This window comes from Aptenodytes patagonicus, chromosome 3 (assembly GCF_965638725.1).
Source record: "Aptenodytes patagonicus chromosome 3, bAptPat1.pri.cur, whole genome shotgun sequence".
NCBI classification, from domain to species: domain Eukaryota; kingdom Metazoa; phylum Chordata; class Aves; order Sphenisciformes; family Spheniscidae; genus Aptenodytes; species Aptenodytes patagonicus.
In genome coordinates, this window is record NC_134951.1 from 128,001,690 (window position 1) to 128,027,442 (window position 25,753).

The 25,753-nt window shown below is 52.1% G+C and overlaps 1 protein-coding gene and 1 long non-coding RNA gene across 7 annotated transcripts in view; one reads left to right on the plus strand and one right to left on the minus strand.

Annotated features, from left to right (window-relative positions):
* Positions 1–69: 69 nt before the first annotated feature.
* On the minus strand, positions 70–21,120 carry LOC143158771 (uncharacterized). The gene is made up of 4 exons (XR_012995061.1): positions 21,051–21,120; positions 2,217–2,292; positions 2,035–2,109; positions 70–1,848 (listed from the first exon to the last, which is right to left on the minus strand). It is a non-coding gene; the product is annotated as an uncharacterized LOC143158771 (long non-coding RNA).
* The window catches only part of BCL11A (BCL11 transcription factor A), a 74,692-nt gene continuing 66,633 nt past the window's right edge, over positions 17,695–25,753 (plus strand). For 2 of the 6 annotated variants that reach the window (XM_076335161.1, XM_076335160.1), the window contains exons 1-2: positions 17,695–18,218; positions 24,050–24,379. In XM_076335161.1, coding sequence (XP_076191276.1) covers positions 18,164–18,218; positions 24,050–24,379 — 385 coding nt within the window. In that variant the 5' untranslated portion in view covers positions 17,695–18,163. Of the gene's footprint in view, positions 18,219–19,216; positions 19,488–21,235; positions 21,293–24,049; positions 24,380–25,753 lie in introns of those variants that run through there. The other 4 variants (XM_076335162.1, XM_076335164.1, XM_076335165.1 and 1 more) reach the window with 4 other exon arrangements.

Sequence of the window (25,753 nt, forward strand, 5' to 3'; positions counted from 1 at the left end):
ACAAGGCTGTCATGTATCTGTGACAAACTCACACGGCTTAATTTTAATATCTGACTGATTTACTTATCTCCTTACAAAAACTCTGAAGTCCCTGGTTTTATGATGTGGATCCAGGACCTGGAAGAGATTCTGTCATTTCCATGACCCAGGAATACCCACGTGAGCCTCTAAAACCAACAAAGCCCCTCTTTGTTCCTACCTTTACCTAGTTCAAAATAAACAAACAAACAAACAGCTAGATAGAAGATAGGTGATTCCCTACTTGTAATATAAAATAAAACTACCTTCCCCCAGTCTAACTCTGCCTGGAGTTATTTTAACAGCAAAGAATAAGCCTCAAGTAAGAGGCTTTAGAATGGAAACACTGACAAACGCTTAATACGACGCTATTGGCAATTTCCACTGTAGGGTGGTGGTCTGCTGTGGCAACTTCTTCATCAGGGAAGGACCACTCAAAATACAGCACTGCTTCTCGTGCTTTGCTTACATTCTGCACGCTCAAAAAGGAAAACAAAAAAAAATCTGGGAGTGTTATAAAAACGTATGTTTTTCTCAGCGTACCAGGGAGTTCTGCTGTATGGATTGGCCTCACACTGTGCACTCAGGGGCCGTAGGAGTTAGTTTAAGGGTTCAGACTTACCTCATCTCAAAGCTCACGTTTTGCCCTTTGAAACAGAAAAATTTTTATGCCACAAAAATGGGCAGCTACTTTTTGATCATGCATTCGTAGCATTTTTTCATGTGTGAGACTGTATTCAAACTTCCCCTAATATATTTCATTTTTATTAGCGACGAAGGACAGGTGACTTGAATCTTAATACTACAGGGTGATCTGTATGTGAGGTGTAGAACACCTAGGCGTGCGCTCTGATACAGCTATCGCAATGAGCTCGCGCGCTTTGCATGTAAATCCCGAGGCGGTTTGCTGTGCCCAGCCCTACTAGGGGCATTGGTGGAAATTAAAGGGGTGCAGGCCACTTCTATGCCATTGTATTTCCCTTTCCTATTGTTAAGTTTTCGATTCCCCTCTTCCCTTGCTGTGTATTTATACTCCTGCCAAGTTCCAAGGGAGCAGAAAAGCTGCTCCTTGTATTGTTATTATTTTTAAGCAGTGCTTTTGAGAAGTCGGTCTTTTGGGGAGGAGAAGGCGTTAGGCAGATGAAGACAATTTCTGCATTGCAGAATTTGCGCTCGTCTTGTGGGACGGAACTGTAACAATTCACAGCTCCTCCTGTCCTCGTGCTCCTTGCGAAACTTGCTCCAAGTCAAGATCTTCCAGTTCGCGTCCTCCACATGCCTGAACCTGGCCATTTGGTTTGAATGGTGCCCTGCGCTCCAGAAACGCTCTCCCCTCCGATCCATCACTGGTAGGAGCAGAGTGTTTGGGGTAGGTTAGCTGAGCTGCTGTTAGGCAAGAAACGGAATAAACAGGTTAAAAAAAGTCTGGGTTCCCAGGTGCATAAAGCTGAAGGACAGCAAAGAAATAACTCCAGCTAAGTAGGGAGGAAAAAAAAAAAGTTATTTTGTTCTTTCCGTTGTAGCATTTGCGTGGTGAGCCGAGTCTCGGGGAGCTGCAGCTGCCAGTACGGATGGTTTCCCTAAGTGCTCGCAGGGAGTCCTGCTCCCGGCGTAGTCCAGGGCAGGCACTGCCCTGCTGTGGGGCCTTTCTCCTGCGACGGGCAGAGGCCTGCCTGCGCTCCGAGCTGATTTCAGAGCTGTGACCCCCACAGCACGCGGGGCGGTCATGGAGCTTGCAGGCACTGGAGGAATGTTCTTTCGGCACTGGCAAAACTCGATACCAGAGGAAGTGGTCCCATTCGGTTCCTCAGTGACCTCCTTGGTTTTCCTCTGCAAAAAGGGGGCAGGGGCAGAGAGAGGACAAAGATGAATTTCTCTTGTGATGGACACTAGCGATGCAAAGGGCTACATAAAAGCTGGGTAACAGAAACCCTTCCCTCTTCCCCTCCCACGCAGAGAACCAGAACGAGTCGCGTACGTCGCTTTACCCATATTTTGATGTCTCAAGGCACGCACCGATGTCAGGCTAGCTCTCTATCGGGGGACAGTTTCCAGAGTATGGTGTGGGAAGCAGGATCAAACTTTTAATCCCTGAAATTAAAAAGGGCATCTTGTTTAATAGGGGGGAAAAAAATACTTTGGGACATTTGCAGATAATGAAAAGAAACAGCGTTTAACAGCGTGGATAAAGTCCTGACCTGAAGCGTGATGGACTCTACAAACGCCTTTCGTACAGCTAGAAGTTTATAGCGTTCTGGAGCATTGTTTATGTTACTATAAAAAAAGGTGAGAAAATAGATTCAGTTACTTTCTGTTTCCCCCCATTGAGCAGATGGCAATTCATAGCTCAAATTGTTTTTTAAGCCATTTCACATTTTACTAATAAGTACAATATGCTTTTCAACAACAAACCACGCTTAGGTACTTCTGCAGAGGTTACGTGATTGCTCAGGTAGCTCAGGAACCAGAGAGTTTATGAATCCTGCGGCATTATAAGGGCAAATGTTTTCCGGTTACTTCTCACGTGGTGGAAAACACAAGCTAAAAACTCTCCTACTTCTGGTTTCAAATTATTTCTAATTTTGGAGGCCACAAATAATACAGCGTGCTTACTTTAACCGCCTAGATTTGAGATTGTTCCCACCAGCTATGTTCCTGGTAGAACAAACCACGCTTTTTAAGGAGCTGCATATTCTTTATATTTTAAGTGTATAATAATATGTGTAGACGGCCATTGGGAAAAGCAAAGAAATATTCGGCAGTTCTATTTTTGGGAAGTTTTGCTGCTTTAGAATGAAAACTGTTAATACTGCACGCATTGGAAAATTCTCACCAATGCATCCGTGGTTTTATCAAAACCTGTTAAATTATTTGAGTGCAGAAATAAGGAAGAGTGGGTTTTGTTATTAATTGACACTCATTTTTAGCTGGCGTGTGGTGGCAGGTCCTCCAAACAAACCCGAGACCCAGATTAGAGCTGAAAGTTTTAGAAATGTTCTAAATCTTCGTAGCATTGCAGAAAGGAAGTGTAATATTAAACTGACAAATGGAATATATCTATTTTTTCAATGTAATTCACAGTTTCTTCCTATTATTTTTTACTACCCGTGGAGATAAAGCAAAACAAATTCCTCAAAACAGAGAGAAATAGATTTCCAGGTACCTTTTCCCATTAAGTAATATATCTTTCTCATACATATGTACTGTCAGATATCTATCCGTTCCTTTTCTCCGCCGCGTCTACAGCCAGAAGTGTTGGCTAGGCAAACATTGCAGAACCGACTCTTAGCATATGTGCCGTGTGCCTAGCTATAGATACGCAGGAAACTCTATATAATAATTAAGAGTCTGCATATATTATCTTGTCATTATAATTTTACATAATCTGTTATACAATCTCAAGGCTGGTATGCGATGAAAAAACGTGGTTATGTCAGAATTCTTAGGAGGAAAAATAAAATTGTGGCTTGTAAATGCCCCGGCAGTGGAGGAGCACGCAGGGATATTAAAGCACGGAGTATCTCTCTCAACGGCGAAATCCAGGCGGGCTGTTATTGAAGATACAGCTCGCACCCTCGGAGGGAACAGGAGTACCTCGGCAGCACCCCTTCTGCTCCGGCTCCGTGCTCCGGGGGGTGGGGGGGGGAGCCCCGGAGCGCTCCCCCGCGCAGGTGGGCTGGGGGTGCCTGGCCTCTCCGGCCCCGCAGCCCGGCAGGGGCTGGCTCCCTAAACACCCCCCCGGGTGAAAAAAATAATCGTATTGGGAGTGGGGAGTCTGAGCGCCGCGGATCGGCGGGGCTCCCCCCCCCCCCCCCCCCGCGGCAGGCAAAGCCTCGCAGCCGCTGCCGAGAGGCGAAGTTGGCGGGGGGGGGGGGGCGCCGGAGCGGCCCGGGCGGGCTGGGAAAGCCGCCGCCGGTTGTGCTCGGTCGGGGGCACGGCGGGGGGGGACGGGGACGAGCGGGGTGCTTCTACTTAGAGGGGCTGAGGGGGAGCGGGGAGCCGAGCGCCGGCGCGGGGAAGAAAATGAAGCAGAACTAGGAGGATGACAAAGTGGCGGGCGCTGATTTATTGCAGGAGCCGCCGCTCGTTTCCAGCTATCGAAACGCGCCCGAGCGGCCCCGGCCCCCGCCCGGTGCGGAGCGGGACGGGGGGCGGCCAGGCGGGGCGAGGGCCGGCTGGAGCCGCCACCGCGGGGGGGGGGGGGACTGAGCCCGCCCTGCGCCTGCCTTCGGCGGCACGAAAGCGGGGGCTAAAACAACAGCGGCATCGAACCAGCCCTTAGCGGGGCCGCTGCCACCGCCGAACCGGGGGGGGGGGGGGCACACTGTAAAAAAAAAAAAACACGCAGGAAAACAACCGAGTGAGTTGCAAATAAATAAAATGCAAAGCGAATCAGATGAAAGCGCCAGGCATTCATTTCCAATAAACAGCAAGCTTTATAATTTCCAGGTGTTGGGGAAAGCCGCTGTCTTATAGTTTATAAATCCCCGCTGGGGGGAGGGAGGGGGAGAATCTTTGGAGGTGAATGAAAGATCAAATCACGAGGCTCTGTGTAGATTTATGATTGCATAAGAGGCTCGATCATTTCCATATATTGAAATGTGCTGTCCTTTCCGCGACTGCCCAGCCCTTGGAGGGAGAGAGACGCTCGATTCCGCCTTGATCAATGCTGACTGTGAAGCAAGGAGGAGGAGAAGGGGGGGACCAGGCTGGCACCAGATGGAGCAGGGTCTAGGGAAAGGTCAAGGTTAGCTCAGGCTGCTATTGAATCGGTTGCAGCCTCACAGATAGATCTCTGCCTCGGAGGCACCCACTGGGGCTTCTCAGAATCAAATCTAATAGAAAAGGCAGTCACAGAATGAAATCGCTTCATCTGAATGCTAAAATTGTTATTAGGCTACATTAGAGAGATACCGGGCACGTGATTACCAAAAAAGGAAGCATGCCTAGCAGTTTGTGACTGAAATAAAAGCTGTGAATATGTTGATACCATCAGCAGTGTGCAAGGATAATAGATAACAGGAGAGAGGGGCTGGGAGAGACGTGCGTGTGTGTAACGAACAGCTTAACACATTGATGCGTATGTATGTAACCGCATAAAATTATTTGTATTGCGTATATGTGTCTGCGTGGGGGTATATTTGTATGTACGCAGAGAGCAGCACTTGACTTCTGGCGAGTCCTGCAGCGGCCGTGGTCCTCAGCGCTCTGAGGACGTTTGTTAATTGATTTGGACGGCAGTTACGGACCAAGAAGTGGGAGCCGACTTGGAGGCGAGGTTTGTTGGTGGGTCCTCGCGGGACTCGGCCTGCGGCCACCCTCGCCTTGCGTTGCGGTGGTGTGCCGTCACTTTGGGTTTCGATTTTAAGTCCTCGTGGAGGCACAGGGCTCAGGCGTTGTTCAAGGCCTCTCTTTTTCTTCCTCGTCTCAGGCAAAACTCTGTGAGGAAATGTTATTAGGCGCGTACACGTGTGCACGCGCCCCACACGCTGGACACAGGAGCGTGACGCAAGCACACGCGTACGTGTTTGGGGCAGTGATGCTGTCAGCTGGCTTTCAGAGATCAAAGCGAGCTCTTCCCAGTTACCATCTCCCCCACATTACTGATTCTTTAACCTACAGCACGGCCACGTCTTAAAGAAGGCTTTAGTCTCGTAAGATAAATGCTGGCTACACTAGATTAAACATGATGACTGCACTCCAAGGGTTAATAAATTTAGAATTAACAGATCATCCCAGCTTGATACAGCTACTATAGATGATTTAATATGCAGCCTAAGCAGGTTGACAGTCAGCTCACAGATGCAGATAAGATCAAACAGCCTCTTGATTCAATAGATTGAATGGTTGTACTGAGTGTCTGGAAGGTGAGTGACAGTACGTATATGGCAGGGGTTCTGGTAAAGAAGGGCTTCGATTCCCCACTGCTGTGCACCGCACTGGTTTTCCTTTTCTAGCAGTCAACCTTTTCCAGCAATCAAACCTGGAGTTAACATGAAAAAAAAAGTCTCAAATATAGTTCAGGAGTTATTTGAAGTTTTCAGTAATGAAAAGCTCTGCGCTTTAATAGTAATCGCCGTTACTATTACTAGTCTGCTCTTCAGATTCCTTCTCCGCGGACAAGGCCATCGCCACCCACTCCGTCCCACAGGGAGTCCCATCTGTCCACAGCCTCCGTCTGTCTGTCCACACTAGTCCCCTTGCCTGGCAGACCTAAATCCACAGAAAGAAGGTCTTTGGGAGGCAGAACAGCGACACCTCGCCCAAGTCAGCCCCTGGGGCTTGGCGAGTGCAACCTTGCCCTAACGTGAGCCGCCGTCCAGAGGCTTCAGCTGTAGGAAACCTCGATGGGTGCGGAGTGACGAAGACAGTTCCCCCCGCTTTCTTTCTAAGCTCTCTTGCTTTTCTGGCTTAAGAGCTAATGCCTGTAGTAACTCTTCCGTGGTTTATGTTTTCCTTCTTGCTCTCCTGTCTTATTTAAACGGGAACGTAAAACAGTTCTCGTGGAGGCTGGTGAGCAATGAGATGACAGAATGGTCTCTAACAGTTTTTATTATTTGATCAAGAGTAAAAGCTCCACCTGAACCGTTAGATTTTACCCTATGAACACGTTTCCAGGCAATTTTAAAAATGCCTGTTATGTATTCGATAGACCGTCACAGGTCTGAATTGTATCTTACTGCGTTATATGGGGCCACCACCATACTGATTGAAATATTTGTGTTAAAGTTACTGCACATCTGAACGCTTATAAATTAGCTCTATTGTTTACTTTGGTGGGTTTTTTTAAATACCCAGACGCTCAGTCCATGCTTTTGACGAATGTCCTGCAAAATGTTGGTGTAATAAGTGACGCTGCTTTGAATTTACCGGCAGAGCGAACCCAGAATCCACGTTAAGATCACCGTTTCCCTTTGTGATTTTTAAAGCGGCCTCATGTACTTTTGTGAACGTTTACCTGTGAATTACACTTCCCTTTTCATTTGGAAACCAGTGGTTCCTTTTAATTCCTCCAATGCCGAGTTAGAAAAGAGAGGGCCTTAGCACGTATTTCGGATCCATACGTGAGCGTCCGCAGATTTTCCCGAGCGACACCGCGCAGGGATGAGCCGCTCCTTTCCCCACCCCGCGCCCAGGAGCACCTCTCAGGTGAGCTGGAGGGGGCACGACGATCCTGACCTGGCGGTCAGAGAGAGGGGGCATCAAACTGCCAGCGCTCCTCAGGGCGAACGAGGGGGACCCGAACACCCCGCGCGAAAGTAAACGAAAAGGGGGGGAAAGCCCGCAGACGCACACAAAAAAAGGCCGCGTGAGCGAGCGGGAGCGCAGGCAGGAGTTAAGAGAATCAGTGGGAATCAAAGGAGCGCTTTCCTTGCTGGGGTGCCCCTTGCCGAGCCCTGCTCCGGGGGCCCCGCGGAGGCTGGGGGGGGGGGTGTGTCGGCCGCGGAGGGGCCCCCGGGCCCGGCGGATTTCCCCCCCCCCCCAGCCCCGCGGCGGCGATGCCGCTTCCCAAGGCGGAACCAGCGAAACCAGTTATCTGGCGGCAATTTGCATATTTATGGTGCCTCCCGCCGTTCTCCGTGATTGCTTTACAGGCAGGAAAGGTAACAGAAAAATACGCAGCCCCCTCTAAAAGAATGGCAAAAAGGCTCAGACGTGCACGGGGGCTCTGATGGAAGAGTAAGCCTCGTAAAGCCCGTGGCAGGGAATTTGTTTACCAGACAGTTTTTTGTCTTAGGATTTGAAGGCAGTTGTGGGTTGTTTGGTTTTTATTTTTAAGTTGCGAGGCTGAAGATGCGAGGTCCGTGCTTCTGTGCAAACTGCTAGAGACGAGCACTGATTATTTCAGGGAAGGATAATTAGCCTCGTCATACTCGCTGAATGTATACGTCTAAGGAGGAGGCAATCCTTGGAGAATGGGAAAAGCGTTCAATAGACGCTTTAAAAGTGTAGTGTCATGGTACATATATTTTTTAGTCCCACTCATAAGCAACGTAGAAATGTGCGGTATGGCTTTGAATATAAAAGCTAATTAGGTCTCAATAGAGAATAGTTTCATTTTTATTGGCTCCGAGTACAACGGCTGCTTAAGATACACCTCGGCTCCGAGATGCTTTCGGCCTTCCTCATAGGAACCGCCGCAGCTGCGTCCCCATACGTCCCTGTACGTTTGGATACTTTCAGTTCTGGGTAGCACGGACCAGGGTGCCAGGAGGCCTGTAGCTCACCTCTCCCCCCGTGCTGAGGAGCCCTTCAGAGCTGTTCAGGAGGGGGGGGATCGCAGTGGACCGCATCGCTCCGGCCACATCTAGACCAAACTTCTCCCTGCTGCCGGCGGGGAATAGCACTTAAAGACTCGTGCTATGACGTGGCCTGTATTTACCCTGCGTGTATCTACAGCGCCTGTCACCGTAACGTCTGAGGGTGGTGTATTTCAGCATGGATAGTCTGTGGATCTCTCTCCGTGTGTTTACATCTATTTCTCTCTAGGCACTCAGATGCTGTGAAACGTAATATGAGAGGGCAAATTAAAATCTAAATCGTGAATACATTAATTTCAGTATGGTAATATCAAACATTGTACGTCTTTCTGATTTCTGTATTTAATTTCCCTTGCTTTTTTTTTTTTTTAAATGCTGGGGAATAGTTGCTCGGTTAACAATAGCATTAGTACAATAACTCCCCCCAGCCCCAGCATTCGTACTTAATGCACATCAGCTTTCTATGTAATACTATACAATATACTTGCATGTTATTTTAATTGAGTGAAATCTTATTCATACTGGTGGTAGAAGGCATTCTTTTCACTGTAGTCAGAATTCATACTGTACTGTAAAAATTGTATGTGCTGACAGTAACAAATGGTGGCAAAACTGTCCAAACTGCTCAAAGAAGTGGGCTCTTATCACGGGTTATTCACCACCACTCCCGCTACCTCTCAGCACTGCATCTTTCTGTGCAGCTTTGGGCTATATAATAATATATTCTTCTGACTACAGAGAGTCGCATTAAAATATTATTGTAAGCATTCTAACAATTAAGCTGAAATTTTGCACGCAATAAATATGGCAGAGAAGAAAATCCACGGTAAAGCTGTCCTTATTTCTAAATGCAGAAACAGATCTCTGCTATCCCAACAATTAATTTTCATCTAGATCCTCACACAAACTGTGTCACGTTCTGCAAAGTACGTGCATTTCTTTTTTGCTAAAGCTAAAAGCTAAACCTAAATGTCACCTGAAATAGTAATATAAAACGAATATAGAGAATGATGATTGTGTATGTTAAATTTCAGTTCAATGCTTTCTAAGTGACTAAAAGTTGAAGCTCTAAAAAGCAATGTAGTAGAAGTTATTTACAAAGGATGTTAAGGCGCCAATCTAACAGCATGCTTGAGTACCTGCTTACTTTAAGCATGTAAGTACAGCTGATGTGCCCAAAGATAAATATGTGCTTAAGAATTTCGCAGTACCCAAGGCCAAGTAGATTCCTCTGGTAGGGGATGTATCGAGCAGGGTTAGAGGAGGAAAATCCTTTTTTATTGCGCTGTCCTTCTCTATTGTCCCTCACGCCAAGCGTGCTAGGAGGAAGAAGGGACTGTGTTCAGCAGCATACAAGAAAACAACTAAATCTTTCCTCATCCTGCATAGCAAAACTAATTTCTCAATGGAAATAACTTATTTTTGATTGCCAATATTGGGTTTCTCAGATTGGTGAATGATTTTTGTTGTTCTACTTTTTTTTTTTTTTAAACTGATTTGAGGTGTAGTGGGATTTATTCTTCAAGACAAAATGTTTGCAATTCCTCCTGTTCCCGCCTGCCACATCCAGAGTGGGGCTTTCCAGATCTCCTCATGAGGAGAGTTTGAGCCCCATGGATCTAATCTTGCACAGAAGTGTGAAAAGCCTCTCCTTATGATCCTGAGAAGACCCTGTTCCTAAACAACCGCTGTGCTAAAAGATCAGTAGTCGCCCCACGTATTTTATTTGGTCAGGATCAGACCGAGTCTGTCCAGCTCTCCTGCCCTCCTTCACTGATGAACAGGCACCGCGGAGATGACGTGTGACGGCGCCGTTGTTGGGTATGCTGCTATTTTAAACCTCGCGTTACACGCTGTTTGTTCCTGGTTTGAACCTCACCAAGAGTTTGCCCCTGCAGGGCTGGGAGCCTGGCTTAGGCTTTCCTAGCCGTGCAGCTTGCTCATCGCTTCTGAGTGCAGCTGCCTCTGTGCTGGTGGGTGCTATCTCCCCGTGGCCTGACTTGGCTGTAATTCTTTACCTTGTGCTAGCTGGGCATCTCCCCAAACTTAGCAGCTAAAGTCAGCAAACGAATCAAAAAAGATGTTTGTGTCAGTGACCTGTCTTCCTACTGCTCATAGGCTTGAAGATAGCGACCTGCTTAGGTAAATGACTTGGGATCTCAGCAGTGACTCCGAAGGACCGACTTCTCTGTGCATGTGCCATCATCGGTTTCTGTGAGGCCAAATAGAGTAGCCCTGATCAATGGGGGATTTGGATGTGCGGAACATCTTGCTGAGGAGAGTCCAGCTTCTCACAGCGCTTTGTTTCGGAATGACTTGCACGCAACAACCCTGCAGTGAGAGAGCCCGATGCTGCAGCCTGGCTTGGTCAAAACTCTTCCCGAAACCGATGGAGATGCTGCTTATGAGTTCAGGCTTGCAGCATGGTGTCCCTGCTCTGTAACCGTTCGGTGAGGTGGGCATGGAAACTCTGTGGGGTCCAGCTCTGTGAGAGCAATCTGTTTGCTCATGGCCTGTGGCTCACGTTTCTAGCCCTCCGGGCTTGTCATCGTTTTCTGTTAGGGTCAAGGAAAATTCCAAGTCCGCAACTTAACCAACCATGCACGCTCCGGCTTGGTGTGATTTGAGGGGATAAAAACCACCCCTGAGAAGTTTAAAACGAGTGAAAAGTGTTATGGAGAGCAATTCTCAGTAAAATCCTTTGTAACAGAAAGTGGTATTTAAGCTTACCCTCAATGTTCGAAGTTGAACGGCTCATCCCTTTCAAAGTGATGCCAACGCACACGTGGGACCCACTTCCACACATTTGGGGGGGGGGGGGGGAGATAAAGCCCAAGAAAATGAAAAGATTCCGAGAAACTGTTAGCAAAGATAACAAAGCGCCCAACGCTCTGCCAGATCTTTTCCCGCCCCTAGCTGTCCTTGCTGCATCTGTAGGTAATCGAGTTGACCTACACACTGTACTGTAAGGTGCCAGAGCTGTATTTTGGGGTTGCGGGTTCAGTGAGCGCCTTCACTTCCCGGCATGATGGTTGGTATAACGGGGCCTGAGAGCTGTGCGACTGGCAGCGTATCGCCACGCAGCTGATGTACAAAGCAGACACGTTTTACGAGCTTTAGCTCCCTCCTGTTTGAGGCATTTAGGTTCTCTTTATCTTACACATTTAGGACTGTCTTTTGAGATAGATTTAAGTGCCATTTCTTGTTCACGGTCTGTTATCGGTGTATGGGTATACATAGGCGCGTTAAGTGTGGCACGTGTGCCCCGTGAACTCCTCTGGGTAGCTGTAGCTTTAACTTGGGTACCTACATATACGCTGTTCAGTATGGAGCTTCAGAAGAGCTGGAAGTACCAAATTCATACCCTAGATGTCAGTAAAAGAAAAAAACATTAAAACCCATTAAAAATCATTTTATAAAGGTCTGTGAATCAAGCAATGGGTTAGCCAATTATTCAGAAGATAATTCCCTATATGGACTGACAGTTTGAGTCCCAAGTTTCAGCTCAATCAAATTTACACAGCCCAAGTTATAACCTCTTCAAGATGGGGATTGTAACAGGAGTGCTGACAGACCTTAACTGCTGTGCCTCTTCAGTAACGAAAGCTCAACTCTTTCACTCGTGCGGTGGCTGCTGGTGCTGCTATAATTAAGACTGTATGGATTTGCATTATAGGTCAAGTTCTGGGAGGTTTTAAATGCACATAGTTTAAATCATGCTGGCTTGAAACCTAGGATAGAAACTGTCAGGGGCATGTTACGTGTTTACTTATAAAAAGATATATAAATATTAAACATACAAAATGACAAATAGCTAAGTAAGTACTAGAGCAGTACAAACTAAAACCAGTTTGGCTGAAATCAAACCTTTGATTAAAAATGAGATTTTATGGGCATTTACTAGTGCCCTCCTCTGCCTGCCCGTGCACAAGCAAAACTGTTTGTATGCTTCAAAGGAGGGGTTTTGCCATTTGAAAGTCTGTTTCCCGAGCGCCTTGTGTCATTTATTTTATAGTCATCCCCAGAAAGTCCAGTCAAGGTTCAGGGCTCCATCGTGCTAGGTTGCTGTGCAAGCAGAGGCAGGCTGAAATCCCACACCTTGCTGAAACCCATGGAAAAAAGTCTCCCCCAGTTCAGGGTTTTGTTCTGGGTCCTCCCTAGGGCAAGCCGATAACGAAATCTGTCACCTGGCACTCAGATGTTTGTGATCCTGCATGGACGCGCTGCTGCGCACGCTGCGCTTGCTAGTAAGCGCTTGCAGAATCGGAGTTTATTTTGAGCCTTCATTAAAAAGGGAAGGGGGGGAAAAATAAAAGAGAAAAGGAAAAGCAGCGTGCCCAAGTTTCTCATGCGGGAATACTAATGCACGTACTATTTCTAGAACGTGCAAGTCCTCTGCTCATTCACGGGGAGTCAGCCTGGTATGGTAAGACTTCCACCCACGTTGCCTCCGCCTGATTGAGACTATCAAGACGGTGTCGGAAAGCACCCCGTGCGATCTGCCGTTACATAATGCAGCCCAGCTCCGGAGAACTGGCAGAATTTTGGAATTTGTATTTGGTCCTAATGTTCTGTACCGAGTTGGCAAGTGAGATTCCTGCTCTGAATGAATGACAGTTGGAGCTTCGAAGCAGAAACATTTGCCCACCAAAGTTGCTGAACTCACCCATTGCCAAGTCCGTCACTAAATTAGCAGATAGGCAGGGACAGCAGCACACGGTGTGAACTGTGTCGCGCTCCTTTGCGCTTTCGGGCCCCGATCCTGCGCGGGAGGACCGGCGTGCCTGCCTGCGAGATGGAGGAAGGCCACGCTTCTCAATTTTAGGCAGTTTTATGTCCCTTTCTACAGCAACCTCCAAGCATCTTACATGCTCGCATGGAGGCAGGATCACGCTATTTCTCAGGCAGAGAGCTGAGGCATGAGGAAAGGGACAGATTTAAATGTTGGCAGATTTAAATGTTAAACTAATTTTTGCAGTGTAAATGTTCTCACCTGGGCACTTTGCCCTGCTGCTGCAGGTTACTGCCCCTGCCCTGGGATGGCAGAGTGGGATGGGTGCCCACCTCTGCCCTCAGCTGCTCCAGGGCGTTAGCTGGAGTCTCAGGGCTCTGGTTTGCATGGGACAGATTGAGGCGGGACGGCCGCTCAGCTAACGAGGCAGACCCTTCTCCGAGGTTGGCTTCCCCTTGGTAGGCAGCCCGAAAGCCGCCACGGCCCTGGTTTCAGCGCGTACCTCGGAGTTTGCCCACACACAGCGGAGGTGTGGGGCCACATTTCCTCTGGCTGACTTTGCTCTGGGGCTGGGAGTCGCTAGCCAGAGAGCAGCTGATAAGATGGCTGAGGGTGACAGCAGCTCAAACCCCTGCAGCGGGATTGCGGGGCATCCTCCACTGCTTGGGCAAAGAAAGGTTGCGGAGGAGCAGAAGGTGACCCACAAGTTTGCGTGAATCCTCAAAGCCTAATCACTGGGTCGTCTCCAGTGCTGGCCTGGGTTTGTTTTCACCTGCCCTTCTAATCTACCAGCATTTCTAGGTGTTAGCAGTCAGTATTTGAGCATTTCTAACTGTTTTTACCTGCCACGTTCACTGGGTTCATTGGTATAACTGAGCAAAGTGACACCGCTGTGTCATAGGTACAGACAAGGCTAAAGGTGCTCCGTCTGTGGGAGAGGTGCTGCGGTGGCGGTTGCGCTGGAAGCAGGGAGTAGAGGGGACGATGCAGGGGGAGCCTAAGGCGTGGGGTGCAGCAGGGCAACGGCGGGGCGCGTTGCCCTTGCTCCCGGGGCTCTCCTGAAGCGCTCTCGCCCCCACCTGCGCCCCGGGCTGTGCGCCCTGGCCCTGCCTTTGCCACCGGCGCCGGGGCGAGCTCGGAGGCCGCCCCCCCGCTCCCCCACCCCCCGGGACAAGCCGGGGACCGTCCCCGTGGGGCTGACCCCGCGATCGCCAGCCTCTCTGGCAGCGCCGGGGGCCATCCAACCCCCCCTTTCCGCGGGATGTCCGGGCCGAGGGGAGCACCCGGCGGCTTGCGGGGGGGGACCCGGCGGGGGCTGGCGCTCAGCCCGGCGAGGCTCGGGGGCGGCGGGGCGCGGAGCATCCCCCCCCCCCCCCAGCGCGGAGCGGGCGCTTCGGGGCGGGCTGCAACGGGGCGGCGTTTCTGGGGTTAACGTGTCTCGGGGAGGGGGGATTAGCCCGGTCCCGCGGCCGGAGGTGGCCCCGTAAAGCCCCCCATCACGAAGGCAGCGCCCCGGCGCTGGGGCTGAGGCTGTAGCGAACTCCCTCGCAAGAGCTGTTTGTTGACCACGTTCACGTTCAGAGCCCTGAAGCTAAAAGCACTTTACACCATAAAATAAAAGCACTGTCTTTTTTTCTAAAAGGTTACGTCTGGAGGCCACGCTGCTCATACTTCATACAGAAAACTACTGAAAGGGCTATGAAATCCTCTATGATTTACACTCCCTCTCAGTGCATTAGGATATAGATCTACTCGACTCTAAAAATACTGTGGAGTTTCTAACCGACGTGAATATATGTGCATTATTTCAGAAAGTCTGTTAGAAAACTTGTCAACACATTATAAAGCATAAACCAGGACTTGGCCATTAAATACAGAGATCAGAGACAGAATATATACTGCAGGAAGTACGGAGAAAAGTCCCTCCATTCAAAAAAGGTCTATTAGCTAAAAGTTTACACACAATATACACCAAAGGGTTTAGAGAGAGCCCGTGGACCGTAATTACAAGGCATAAATGGAATCAGTAAGGGCTTTACGGTCCCCAACGCAGTTAACTGGGCTGCCAGAAAATAATTTTAATATTGTCATAATTTATTACCCACCGAAAGCCACATCAAGGATTGTAAATATAGTTACTTTGTGTCCACGACTGCTCGTTAAACAGCCTCGTTCCCTTCCCCTAAAAATACAATAAAATACAAACCCACCTGCATTATTAATCTGCGGTTATGCCGTGTTAAAAATGTCTTCTGACTCCTTTTCTTTCTTGAGGTTTGTTATCTCCCTCCAATCACATGACAATGCGAAGCGCTGGGGGGGGGGGGACAACGACGGACGGGGGGAGCACAGCACTATTGCGATCAAATGCTAACATTAATAATTATCCAGCCAGGATGAAATATTGTTTTTAAGGCAGCGAGTTTCCATTTAATTCGAGGCATTTTACGGTGCTGGAATTAAGGGCATGCTAATGGTAGGAACATCCTCGCTGCCATTCATGAGAGCATCTGTAAAATTAGCTCCTGAGTGTAGGTTTTAAGATGCGGTCTGGGAAGTCACCTCTGGAATCTCAAACACGGTACGATAATAAAACAGATTTAGTTGTAACTAAGTGCTTAACTTGCTATGATTTTTTTTTTTAAAGAAAATCAATGAAACGTTGCCTGTTATTTATTGGGAATAACCACAGGTATTCTGATGCAGGTTGGCTTCAGAGAGCGCGCAACTGCGTAATGAATTGTAATTCAGAGGACTGTTAACTGTGAACCACAGAACCTTTCAGGGGTAATAAAGTCATTACTTTTTACATTGCAGCCACCTTGAAAAGCTTTATACGTGCTATTACAGATAAATCAAATCCCATATATGCATCTCTCTCCCGTACACACGCATGCCTGTGTATATACGTTTCGCACAGGAACGTACGCACGCCTGGGGACGGCAGCCAGCCCTGGAAGGCGGCGTGAGCCCAAAAGCCAGGAGCCGTTGGCTATTGTCACCTGCGGCTGGGTCCCCCCCCGGCAAGTCACGCAGGACAGGCACTGGCTTTCCACCCCCCCCACCCCCCCCCAGCAGCCACGGGGCGCATCCCCAGGCGCTGAGGGGGCAGGCGCAGCTGGGCTCGCCCGTGTCCACGTTATGTACGGAGGAGGGGAGCGGCGGGGCTGACCGGCGGCGGAGAGCCCGGCGGCGGCAGCGGGCGGAGCCGCGGGCGGGGTGTGTGTGCGGCGGGGGGGGGGGGGGGGGGGGGGGGGAGCTGCTGGCGGGAAGCTGAAACCGTCCCACGCCGGAGCGACTCGTCCCGGCCTCTGACAGCTCCGCCGCCGGCGCGGCCGGGCTCGCCGCGCCAACAGGTCCCCGCCGGCCGGCCGCCGAGCCCCGGCCCCCGCCCGCCCCCTCGGTTCCCCGGGCGGCGTCCCGGCCATCGCAGCTCTGCGCGTTAAAACCTTTCTGACGGCGGCGGGCAGCTTCCCGTCCCCCCTCGCCTCCCGTCCGGCTCTCTCCTCCCGCCGGGCCGCCCGGCGCTCGGTCTCTCAGCCTCCGTCCCGGGCACCGGTTGTCCCCATCGCGCTCCTTTCGCGGCCGCACTTCGCTCCAAACCCCCGTCCGCCTCCGGAGCTTATTTCTACCGCAACCTGATCCCTCCCCGTGCCGGCAGCGTCTGCGGCTCTCCGTCTGTTTTCGGCGAAGTTGCAGCCGCCGCCGCTGCCGCATCCTCCTAACTCCAGCCACTTCTCGGTGCCTCCCGCCGCCTCGGCTCTCCCCCCCCCGGTGCCAGCCCGCTGCCCGCGCCGCCCCGCCGCCGGCAGCCCCGCGTTTCGCTTTCGTTAAGAGGCTGTCGCTGCGGGCAGGGCTCGGAGCGCCGCCGGGAAAGGGGGGCTCCGGGCTGGCGGGCGAGAGAAGCCCGCGGGGAAAGCCGCCGGGTCCCGCCGCCCTCCTCTCCCCCCCGCCGCGCTCCTGCGGCTTCTCCTCCCGTGCCCGCCGCTTCCTCGCTCGCGAAACTCCGCTCGCTTCTCCCCCGGCCCGCTCCGGGGCAAGGAGCCCGGCCCGGCGGCGGGGCGAGGCCCGCCGCTCCCCGCCGAAGTTTCCCGCGGGCCGGGGCCCGGGCCGAGCCCCCGCCGCCCCCCAGCTCCCCGCGGGGCCGCCGCCACCGTTCCCCGGGGCCGGGCCGCAGCTCCCGGGAGGAGGGGACTCCGCGGCTTCGAGGCGGGGGGGGGGGGGGGGGGGGGCGGCGAGCGGGGAAGCCGGGAGTCGGATGGCCCCCCCCCTGCTTTTTGGGTGGTCTCCGGTCCTACCTGGCTTCCCCCAGCTCTCCCACCTCCTCGGCACATCCCGAGGCTAGCCTGCCCCGCAGCCCTCTCCGCCCGTCTTTCGCTTCATCGATGTATTTGCTTTTCCAGCGGGGGTGTGCGTGCGCGCGCTGCCGCTGCCTGCCTGCCTGCCTGCTTTCTCCCTCTCTCTTTCCTCCCTTCTTTCTCCGCGTGTGCGTGTTCAATTCCCCCCCCTCGCCCCTCTCCCGGCTCCCCTCCCGCGCCCGCTCCTCCGCGGCCACTTGCGGGTCCGGCCGCCGCCCCCTCCGCCCCCGGCCCCCCGGCTCCATTCGGCGGCGTGCGCCGGGCGGCCGGTGCACCCCCTCCCGCCGCGCCCCCTCCCCTCTCCCCCCTGCGATCACTGTCCATTGGCTTGTCCTGCTCTCTTTTTCATGTCCAGCCCCTGATGAGTGTCCATTGGTGTTGCCTTCGCCTTCCCTCCTCCCCTCTCCCCGGCTTGCCCTGCCCATGTTTTGTATGTCTCTGTCCATCCAGGCTCCTGACGTTCAAGTTCGCAGGGACGTCACGTCCGCACTTGAACTTGCAGCTCAGGGGGGCTTTTGCCATTTTTTTCATCTCTCTCTCTCTCTCCTTCTCTCTCTCCCTCTCTCTCCCTCTCCCTCTCTCTCTCTTTTTTTTTCCTTGCACAAAAAAAAAAAAAGCCATGACTGCTATCCCACAATTCATCTTCCCTGCGCCATCTTTGTATTATTTCTAATTTATTTTGGATGTCAAAAGACATTGATGAAGATATTTTCTCTGGAGTCTCCTTCCTCTCTAACCCGTCTCTCCCGATGTGAACCGAGCGACTCACAAGCCACCGAAGCCACCAACCCACCATGTCGCGCCGCAAGCAAGGCAAACCCCAGCACTTAAGCAAACGGGAATTTTCACGTAAGTAACCCGGAGAGCAATTTATTTAATTTCCCCTTCACGGATTTAATTTTTAATTTGAGCGAGAGCAGGGGGAAGGGGGGGGGGAGAAAAGTGCGAGCGAGTGAGCGAGTCGGGGAAAAAATGAACTCAACGCCGGCTCGGGATTACCAGCATTCCGGTTAATTTCTCCCTCTCTAATTTAATCACCTTGACCACTTTTCTTCTCTTTCTCCCCCTGCCCCCCGCCCGCCGGCGCGCACTCCCTCTGCCCCCGCTCCGCTCCCTTCTCCCCGCTCCCCTCGCCTCCCGCTTTCCCCGCTCTTTGGCGGCAAGAGCGGCGAGCTCTCGCCCCGGCGCCGGGAGAGGCGGCGAGCCGCCCCGCGCGGGCTAGGTGCGGGGCTGCCGGGGGCGGAACCGGCCGAAAGTGCGAAGAAATTCCTGCGGGAGCGGCGGGCTGGACGCCGGACACCTTGGCCGGGCGGGCGGGAGCTGCGGGCGAGCGGAGCGGGGAGAAAGTCCGGCGGCCGGAGCCCCTCCGCTGCCGGCGGGCTCGCCCCTTCGCCTCGCCCGCCCCGCGGCAGCCTCTCGGGGGGTGGGGGGGGGGAGAGAGAGCCGAGCCGGGCCGCCTCCCTTTTGTTCCCGCCGCGGGGTGCGGGGTGGCGGTCCCGCCGACCCCCGCTCCCCGCCGCCCCGGGCCGGCGCCGTGCGGGGCTCCGCCGCCCCGACCTCGCCCCGCGCCCGCCCCGCCGCCGCTCCGGCTCGGGCTGGGGCGGGGGGCGGCACCGGGCGGCGAGGGAGCCGAGCCGAGCCGCGCCGCGCCGGGAGGGATTCCCTCCTCGCCCTCGCTTCGCGTTCTCCCGCTCGCTTACTATTTTTTGGAAGATTTTCAAAAAAAAAAAGTGGAAGTGGATTTTGATTGGGAAAAATCTCGTGTCTGAATGTTTACAAGCACCGCGTGTGCGGGGAGCCTCCTGCCAACAAACACAGGCGAGAGCGAGCCCGGGCTGAGCACACACACGCACACGCACACGCAGACACACACACACACACGCTCGCACACACTCGCACCCTCACACCCGCGAACGGCCCTTTCTCGCCGCCGCATTTCAACCCCAAACCAAATCCGCTCTCCCCGGGAGAGAAAAACCGAACCCCGAGCCCCGCCACACCGTTCGCAACAAAAACTCTCCGGCTCCCTCCCTCCAGCCGCCACCACACACACCAGGGCTAGATGCAAGATAAGCGGGAGCGCTCTTTGCACAACAAAAGGCAACTCGAGCTGGAAAGGTTTGGGGCGAGGGGGGTGGGAAGGAAGGGAGAAAAAAAAAAAATCCCCTTTTCCTCGGGGTGAGCTGGGGGGGGAAGGGGAAATGCTGCATGCTTCTCCTCGCTCCTTTCCCCCCCCTTCTCTTCTTTTTCTTTATTTCTTTCCTTCTCTTTCCCCCATTACTCCCGGCGGGTTTTGTTCCCTCCCAGGGATGGCAGAAAACCCAGGGCGATTTTTTTTTTTTTTTCCCCTCCTGCCAGCGATCCCCGGCTCCCTCTTCCCTTCGCAAAAAAAAAAAAAACAACAAACCAAACCAAACCAAACCAACCCAAAAACAAACCCCAAACTTTACGCTGCGATTTCTCTCCCCCGCGGCTGCACAGACGTTTCCAGCCAGGTTCGCACATGGAGCCCCCTGAGCGAAACGCTGCCTCTTCGCAGGCAGCCGCTCCGCTGCGGGCAGGGCCGGCCGGGGAGCTCTGCCCTGCCCGAAGTTTTCCCTAAAACCCGGGGGGGGTGGTGGGGGTGTCGGGGGCTCAGTCCCTCGCCCCCCCCCCTTCCCCCCCCCCCGTCGTTTTCTCCCTCTTTCCCCGCCACTTCTCGGGGCTTTTTTTCTTTGAATTGCCCGGCGCTGCCTTGGGGCAGGGGTTGCAACATCAGTGGCACGCTTATGGGGGTGCCATCCCCCCTCCCGAAACGGGGTACGGGTGTGTGTGTGTCCTTTCCCCGCGCCGGGATGCCCGGGCGGCCCCGGGAGTGGGGTGTGGGGAAAGGGGGTGCCCGGGAGGGTAGGGGGGGTAGGGCTTCGACTCGCCCCCCGGGGGCAGCGGAGACGGGCGGGATCCCCGCGGCTCCTTTTCGCGGAGATACCCGCGGGCCGGCGCGGAGTTTCCGCACGTGTGGGGCGGAAGCGACGGCTGGGACGGGCGCGGGGGGCTCCCTCCGGCGAGAGCCGCCCCGGGGATGGGAAATGGGGGGGGGGGGGGCGGGTGGGTGGGCTGGGAGATTGGGGGGGGGGGGAAGGGAGGCCGGGCTGGGGGAGCGGAGAGCCGGGGGGATGCCGTGCCGGAGCCGGGGCGGGCGGGCGGGCTGCCTGCCCGTTTCGGTCGCTAGGAGGCACAGCGAGATCAAACAACCGGGCAGCCCCGCGAACTTGAACCTGGCCGGCTCCTCCGCTGCCTCCCGGCCGGCGGGAGGGGGAGGGCGCCCAGCTCCCTCCCCTCCATCTCCCCCCCCCCCCACTTCTTCTTCTTTGTTCTTAATTTTGCGCGGAGTTTGCTTGCTCCGGGAGGCAGCGGGTGATGCTCGCCTTCCTCCTCCCCGGGTTCCCCCCCCCCATAACGTGTTGGCGGTCCCCACTGTAGCCCCAAGTCGGCCCCCCCCCCCCCCTCCCCTCCTTGCACCGCACGATCCCAGGACGCAAACTTGGGATGAAACGGCTCCTCTCCATCCTTCCCACGGCGCGGTGCGGGGAAATGCCCCGGCATTTGCGCGGATGCGCTGCCGGGGCATTTCCCCGCACCGTGCCGTGGCATCCCTCCCTCCCCACCCCCTCCCCCCTCCCGCCCCATCACCCCCGGTACCTCCTTTCTCCCGACACTCCAAAATCCATCCCGCTTTTGCCGGAGAGACGGTGCGGTTGTTTTGGTGACTGGGAACGGGGAAGAAGGGGGGAGTAGGAGGGCGAAGGGGGGAAGCTGAAAAGACATGTTGGTGGAAGGGCAATTTGCATGAAAAACAGGGACGGATGATTAGGGACCCAGGCAGGGAATTTTGATTGCCCCAGAATTAAAAGACGCATCCTGCAAATCAGTGGCGAGACCAGGTGAATTGTATTTTGGCGTTTTCCTTGTAAACCCCGTATTTTATATTTTGTTTTAAAAGTAGCAGTAATAATAAAACCGTATTTTTGCTGGCTCTGCCTCCATCAGGAGCCAAATGTTTTGCAGTGAACACGGTGCCAGCCGTATTTCATACATTAGTATATAATTCTTGTTAATTAGCAATAATTTACGTTAAGAGCATAGAAAATGTTGAGGTTACAGGTTTTATATCTGTACATTTGATCATCTTGTTATTTTCAAGAACTTTGCCTCCTATAAAATTAATTAGGTGAAATGTGGAGGTGTAATCAGCAACCTCTGAATTACCACTTCATTTCCTGGTTTTGATTGTAAATCAGCCCGGTCGGTACAGACTTCAGCAAAGTCTATTTTTGTTTAGCGCTACTTTTAACTGTCTGGTGTCGAAGCAGCGGGTTACCTTCCCCTGCTAAATAATAACTGACAGCGTCAGAAAGAAATCGGGCCGCGGGAAAACATTATAACTGAGTAATGATTATGCAGAGCTCCTCGCTAAGCCAGTTGTAAGGGGAATACGGGTCATTTTGTGTCTTTTGCTGCGGAGAGTTGGTGAGCTAGAAGTTAGATTTGCAAAATACCTTTGTCTGCGGCGTGCAGCGAGCTACTGGTGGAATTAGTCCCGCAATAATTTACTCCCTCGGTCCGAACGCGAGGAACGGCTGGGGAGAAAAACGCCATGCCCAGCAATCCCGCAGAAACACCCTGCTCCTCTCCCGGCTTCCCGAGGAGCGCGGAGTGCACGTTGTGTGTCTTATCTTGTCGGTCTGTAAGTTTAGAAGAAAACCCCAGCGATTAAGACATTGTTTTTATTAATACGAATGTAACCTTCATATTCCTGTGGTTGACCTTACGTTAAATTAGAAGTAGTACTAGAGGCGAGAAATGATGGACTGGATCCCTGTGTCCTAGTTGGAGCTGAGGTACGGCGAGGTAGTGTGCTCTTTCAATATTATTTTACGCAGCACAACTGGGAGCTACTCCAGATCTTCCTCCTCAATATTCAGCCTAGGTAGGGTTGAAATAAATTTAACCTGAGTTCACTGGATTTTTGCACTTTATCAAAATCTGTTCCAATATCGTGCAGTCAAATTAAAATCTATTTTTTGATTCTCTGTGGCTTTAAGTTCATTAAATGTGAAATTGGCAGCCAGCTAAAGAAGGTCAGGCTGATTAACTGTTTAGGAGTTGTATTCTGTCTCACTTGCGTTACCTGGCAGTGTTTTGAGGTGGGTTGTAGTTGTAGTACCCTCTCCTCCTGCTCGCTGCTGCTAGCGTGCGTGTTGTATTGCGCAGGTAGAGGAGTACCGACACGCTGCTGGTATTTATTTTTATTTTTTTTTCCCCCTCGTGAAAGGCAATGGTGATGGTGACTGCACACAGATTGCCAAGGTATTTCTCTGCTAACTTAACAAAAAAAAAAAAAAAAAAAAAGCCAACAGAAGAGAGAGCCGCGTCTGCCTCGTTAGAGCATCCACTGACGATTCTGTGAGCAGAAATAGCCTCATAATGAAGCTTTTTGGAGCTCATTCAGAAAATTTGTCAACTTTGACAACATTAGGCAAGGTATTTTGAGTCTAAAGAAGGCACTTCTCACTGTTGCGAGGAAATGTGGCAGTCGCTTGGCCACGCTGATTTTTAGATGCTGAGGGCCACCAGTGCTAACACGTTGAGGATAATTTAGGCATTCCTTTATCTCAGGATGAAAAAGGAAAAATGACTAATTGCCTTGTTTCCTTAAGTACTAAAAAATGTCCCATCTAGCCAATATCTCTGGGTGGAATCGGTTGTGAATTTGATATTTATTTGAATCCTGAGGAGTAGCTGAAAAGTGAGAGGTGCCTCCCCCCGCCCCGCAGGCATTTCTGCTGCACTTGCTTTTTATCGTTTCGGTTTCTGCCATTTATTTATTTATTTGTCTCATCCCCTCCCTCCCCCACGAATAACTCCCGGCTTTCGAATTTTTAAATTGGAAGCCGCAAACGGCCTGGTAGGGATAGCGACACAAATACATACGTATACGTACGCACGTGCGTTACAAGGGCTAGATGTGTCGCGTGTGTCGGTGCCTGGGTGTGTGCGGCCATGCGGTCTGGCTCTCCCTCTCTGCTCTTTTACACACACGCGTGCTACCTGCACGGCCCGTATGGGGAATATGCAACGTCTATATGTTGAAACACCTTTTGCCTGCACCCGCACCCGCGTAGGTCAGGCTTCTGAATTTTAGAAACTAGGTCTGGCTGGTGGAAAATACACACCCGTATGTGTGTGAGAGAGTGTGTGCCGTGCTTTTAGCCTTGAATTCATATACATAAATAATACATCTGGCAATAAAACACCATATTTGCTTCTCTTCGTAGTGCCACAGGAGTTTTGCAGCGTATTCTTTCAGCCTATCCATTTAATTTTACCACTGAATCTTTCAGTCGAGTCAGAAATTTGTCCTCGTGTAGGAACACAGAGCCAGTTGCAGTGCTCGCTCTCCGAGTTCTGCGTGCTACAGCTGCTTCTGCAAAATCTCTTCCCTGTAACTGATGAATTCATCTCCTCGCTGCCGTGCTAATAGCCGTGTTGCATGGGTTTAGTTGGGGGGGGAGCAGGCGGACGTTGTGAGCAGGGTGTAATATTCATGAAGAGGGGGCTCGGCGCGTTCCTTCCCCCCCCCGTGCCCGGTGCCTTTCCCGAGAGCTCTAATGATTCTCCTTTTGTTTCTCAAACTGCAGCCGAACCTCTTGAAGCCATTCTCACTGATGACGAACCTGAACATGGCACATTGGGAGCTCCGGAAGGGGACCACGACCTCCTCACTTGTGGCCAGTGTCAGATGAACTTCCCGTTGGGGGACATTCTTATTTTTATTGAGCACAAACGGAAACAATGCAATGGCAGTCTCTGCTTAGAGAAGGCTGTGGATAAGCCACCTTCACCCTCACCAAGTGAGCTGAAAAAAGCATCCAATCCTGTGGAGGTTGGCATCCAGGTTACGCCAGAGGATGACGATTGTTTATCAACGTCATCTAGAGGAATTTGCCCTAAACAGGAACATATAGCAGGTAAATTAAAGCAAGGAGAAGTGTTTGCGAGTTCATTTCCGTTTCAGTTGCAACGTAGCATGTTCGCAGTTGTAAACTGCTGTGTCTGTCTCTCTGTTCTGCTCGCCGTGACGGCCGACGTGTTAAATACCCTGCCTTCGGTTAGCGGTGAGCGCACGACCGGTATTTCCTAGTGCCTGCGCAGAGGCAGGATCAACAGGCACGTGCCGTGCCAGCCGGTATTTCTAACAGTATTGTTTGAGGCCGCTCTCGTGATTTGCCTGTATTGTAGTCACCGTCTCCCAGTGTCTCGCCTGCCGTAGCGCTGCAGGAGGAGATTTCAGAGCCTGCCACGCGATAAAGCGAGGAGCTTTCGAGTCTTTGGCAAAGTCAGGGGTGAAAGAGTTAACCGAGCATCAGCCAGCCTTGGTTCCATATTGGCTGTCAGCGTATGGACTGTAATTAAACACAGCCCCATGGCAAAGTGACACCACCGACCTTGACTTTAAGATGCCATTTTCGACTGGCCAGGCCAGAGTAGAGAGGGCAGTTGCTGAAGCGCACAGACATGCTTATTCGAAAAGTTTAAGGGCATGTTGGAAATTTCAAAAGGTTGGTTTGACAGGAAAGGCCGCTCTCTGCAGCCTGCCTCCTCAGCCAAATGATAAATGCTTCGCTGTGCTCTCTCTTGTCTCTGATGTGGTTTTGACAGATGTATCTTGATTTTGTTTGCGGTTTACACAACCACATGTCAGCCGTACAAATGTCCAAGGCAGAGTTCTGTTTTGTGCAACAAACAATATAAAATGTAATTTAAAAAAAAAGGGTAAATAATTCCATTTCTTAGCATTTTTTTTTTTTTTTTTTTTTTTTAAACCGGAAAGCCATTTGCCGTGCAGATACTTTCACAAATAAGGTTAAAAAATAGAGCGTACTACGTGAAAGAAAATCCCAGAGCCCTGGAAGCGTAACAAGGCACGCTCTGCTTTTAAAATCCTGCTAGTAAACAAGAGTACTACCCATTTGCAGCGAGCGTTGCAAATCACTTCAAACCGCGCCAATGCTACTGGTCGAAAAAGGCGAGACCGCAGCGTATCAACACCAACAAATGCCTGAACCAGTTTCAAACCCCCCTTCCCAGCGATGTTTGGGATGCGGCACTGCCGGTACCCCTCTTTGGGGAGCCCACAGGACCGCTCAGGGTTGTCAGAGGCGCAGTACATCATCACACGATGTGCTGGAGCTTGTCTTGGGCTTGCTTTGGCCACGAAGTTAAACCATAATAGGGCAGTAGGCGCTGGGAGGTTCACCGCGATACTCCCGCAGCCTCCCCGGCCTCCAAACCGGCCGGCAAATCACGCTGGAGAGCTGTAGTTTTGAGGCTGTTGCGGTGGC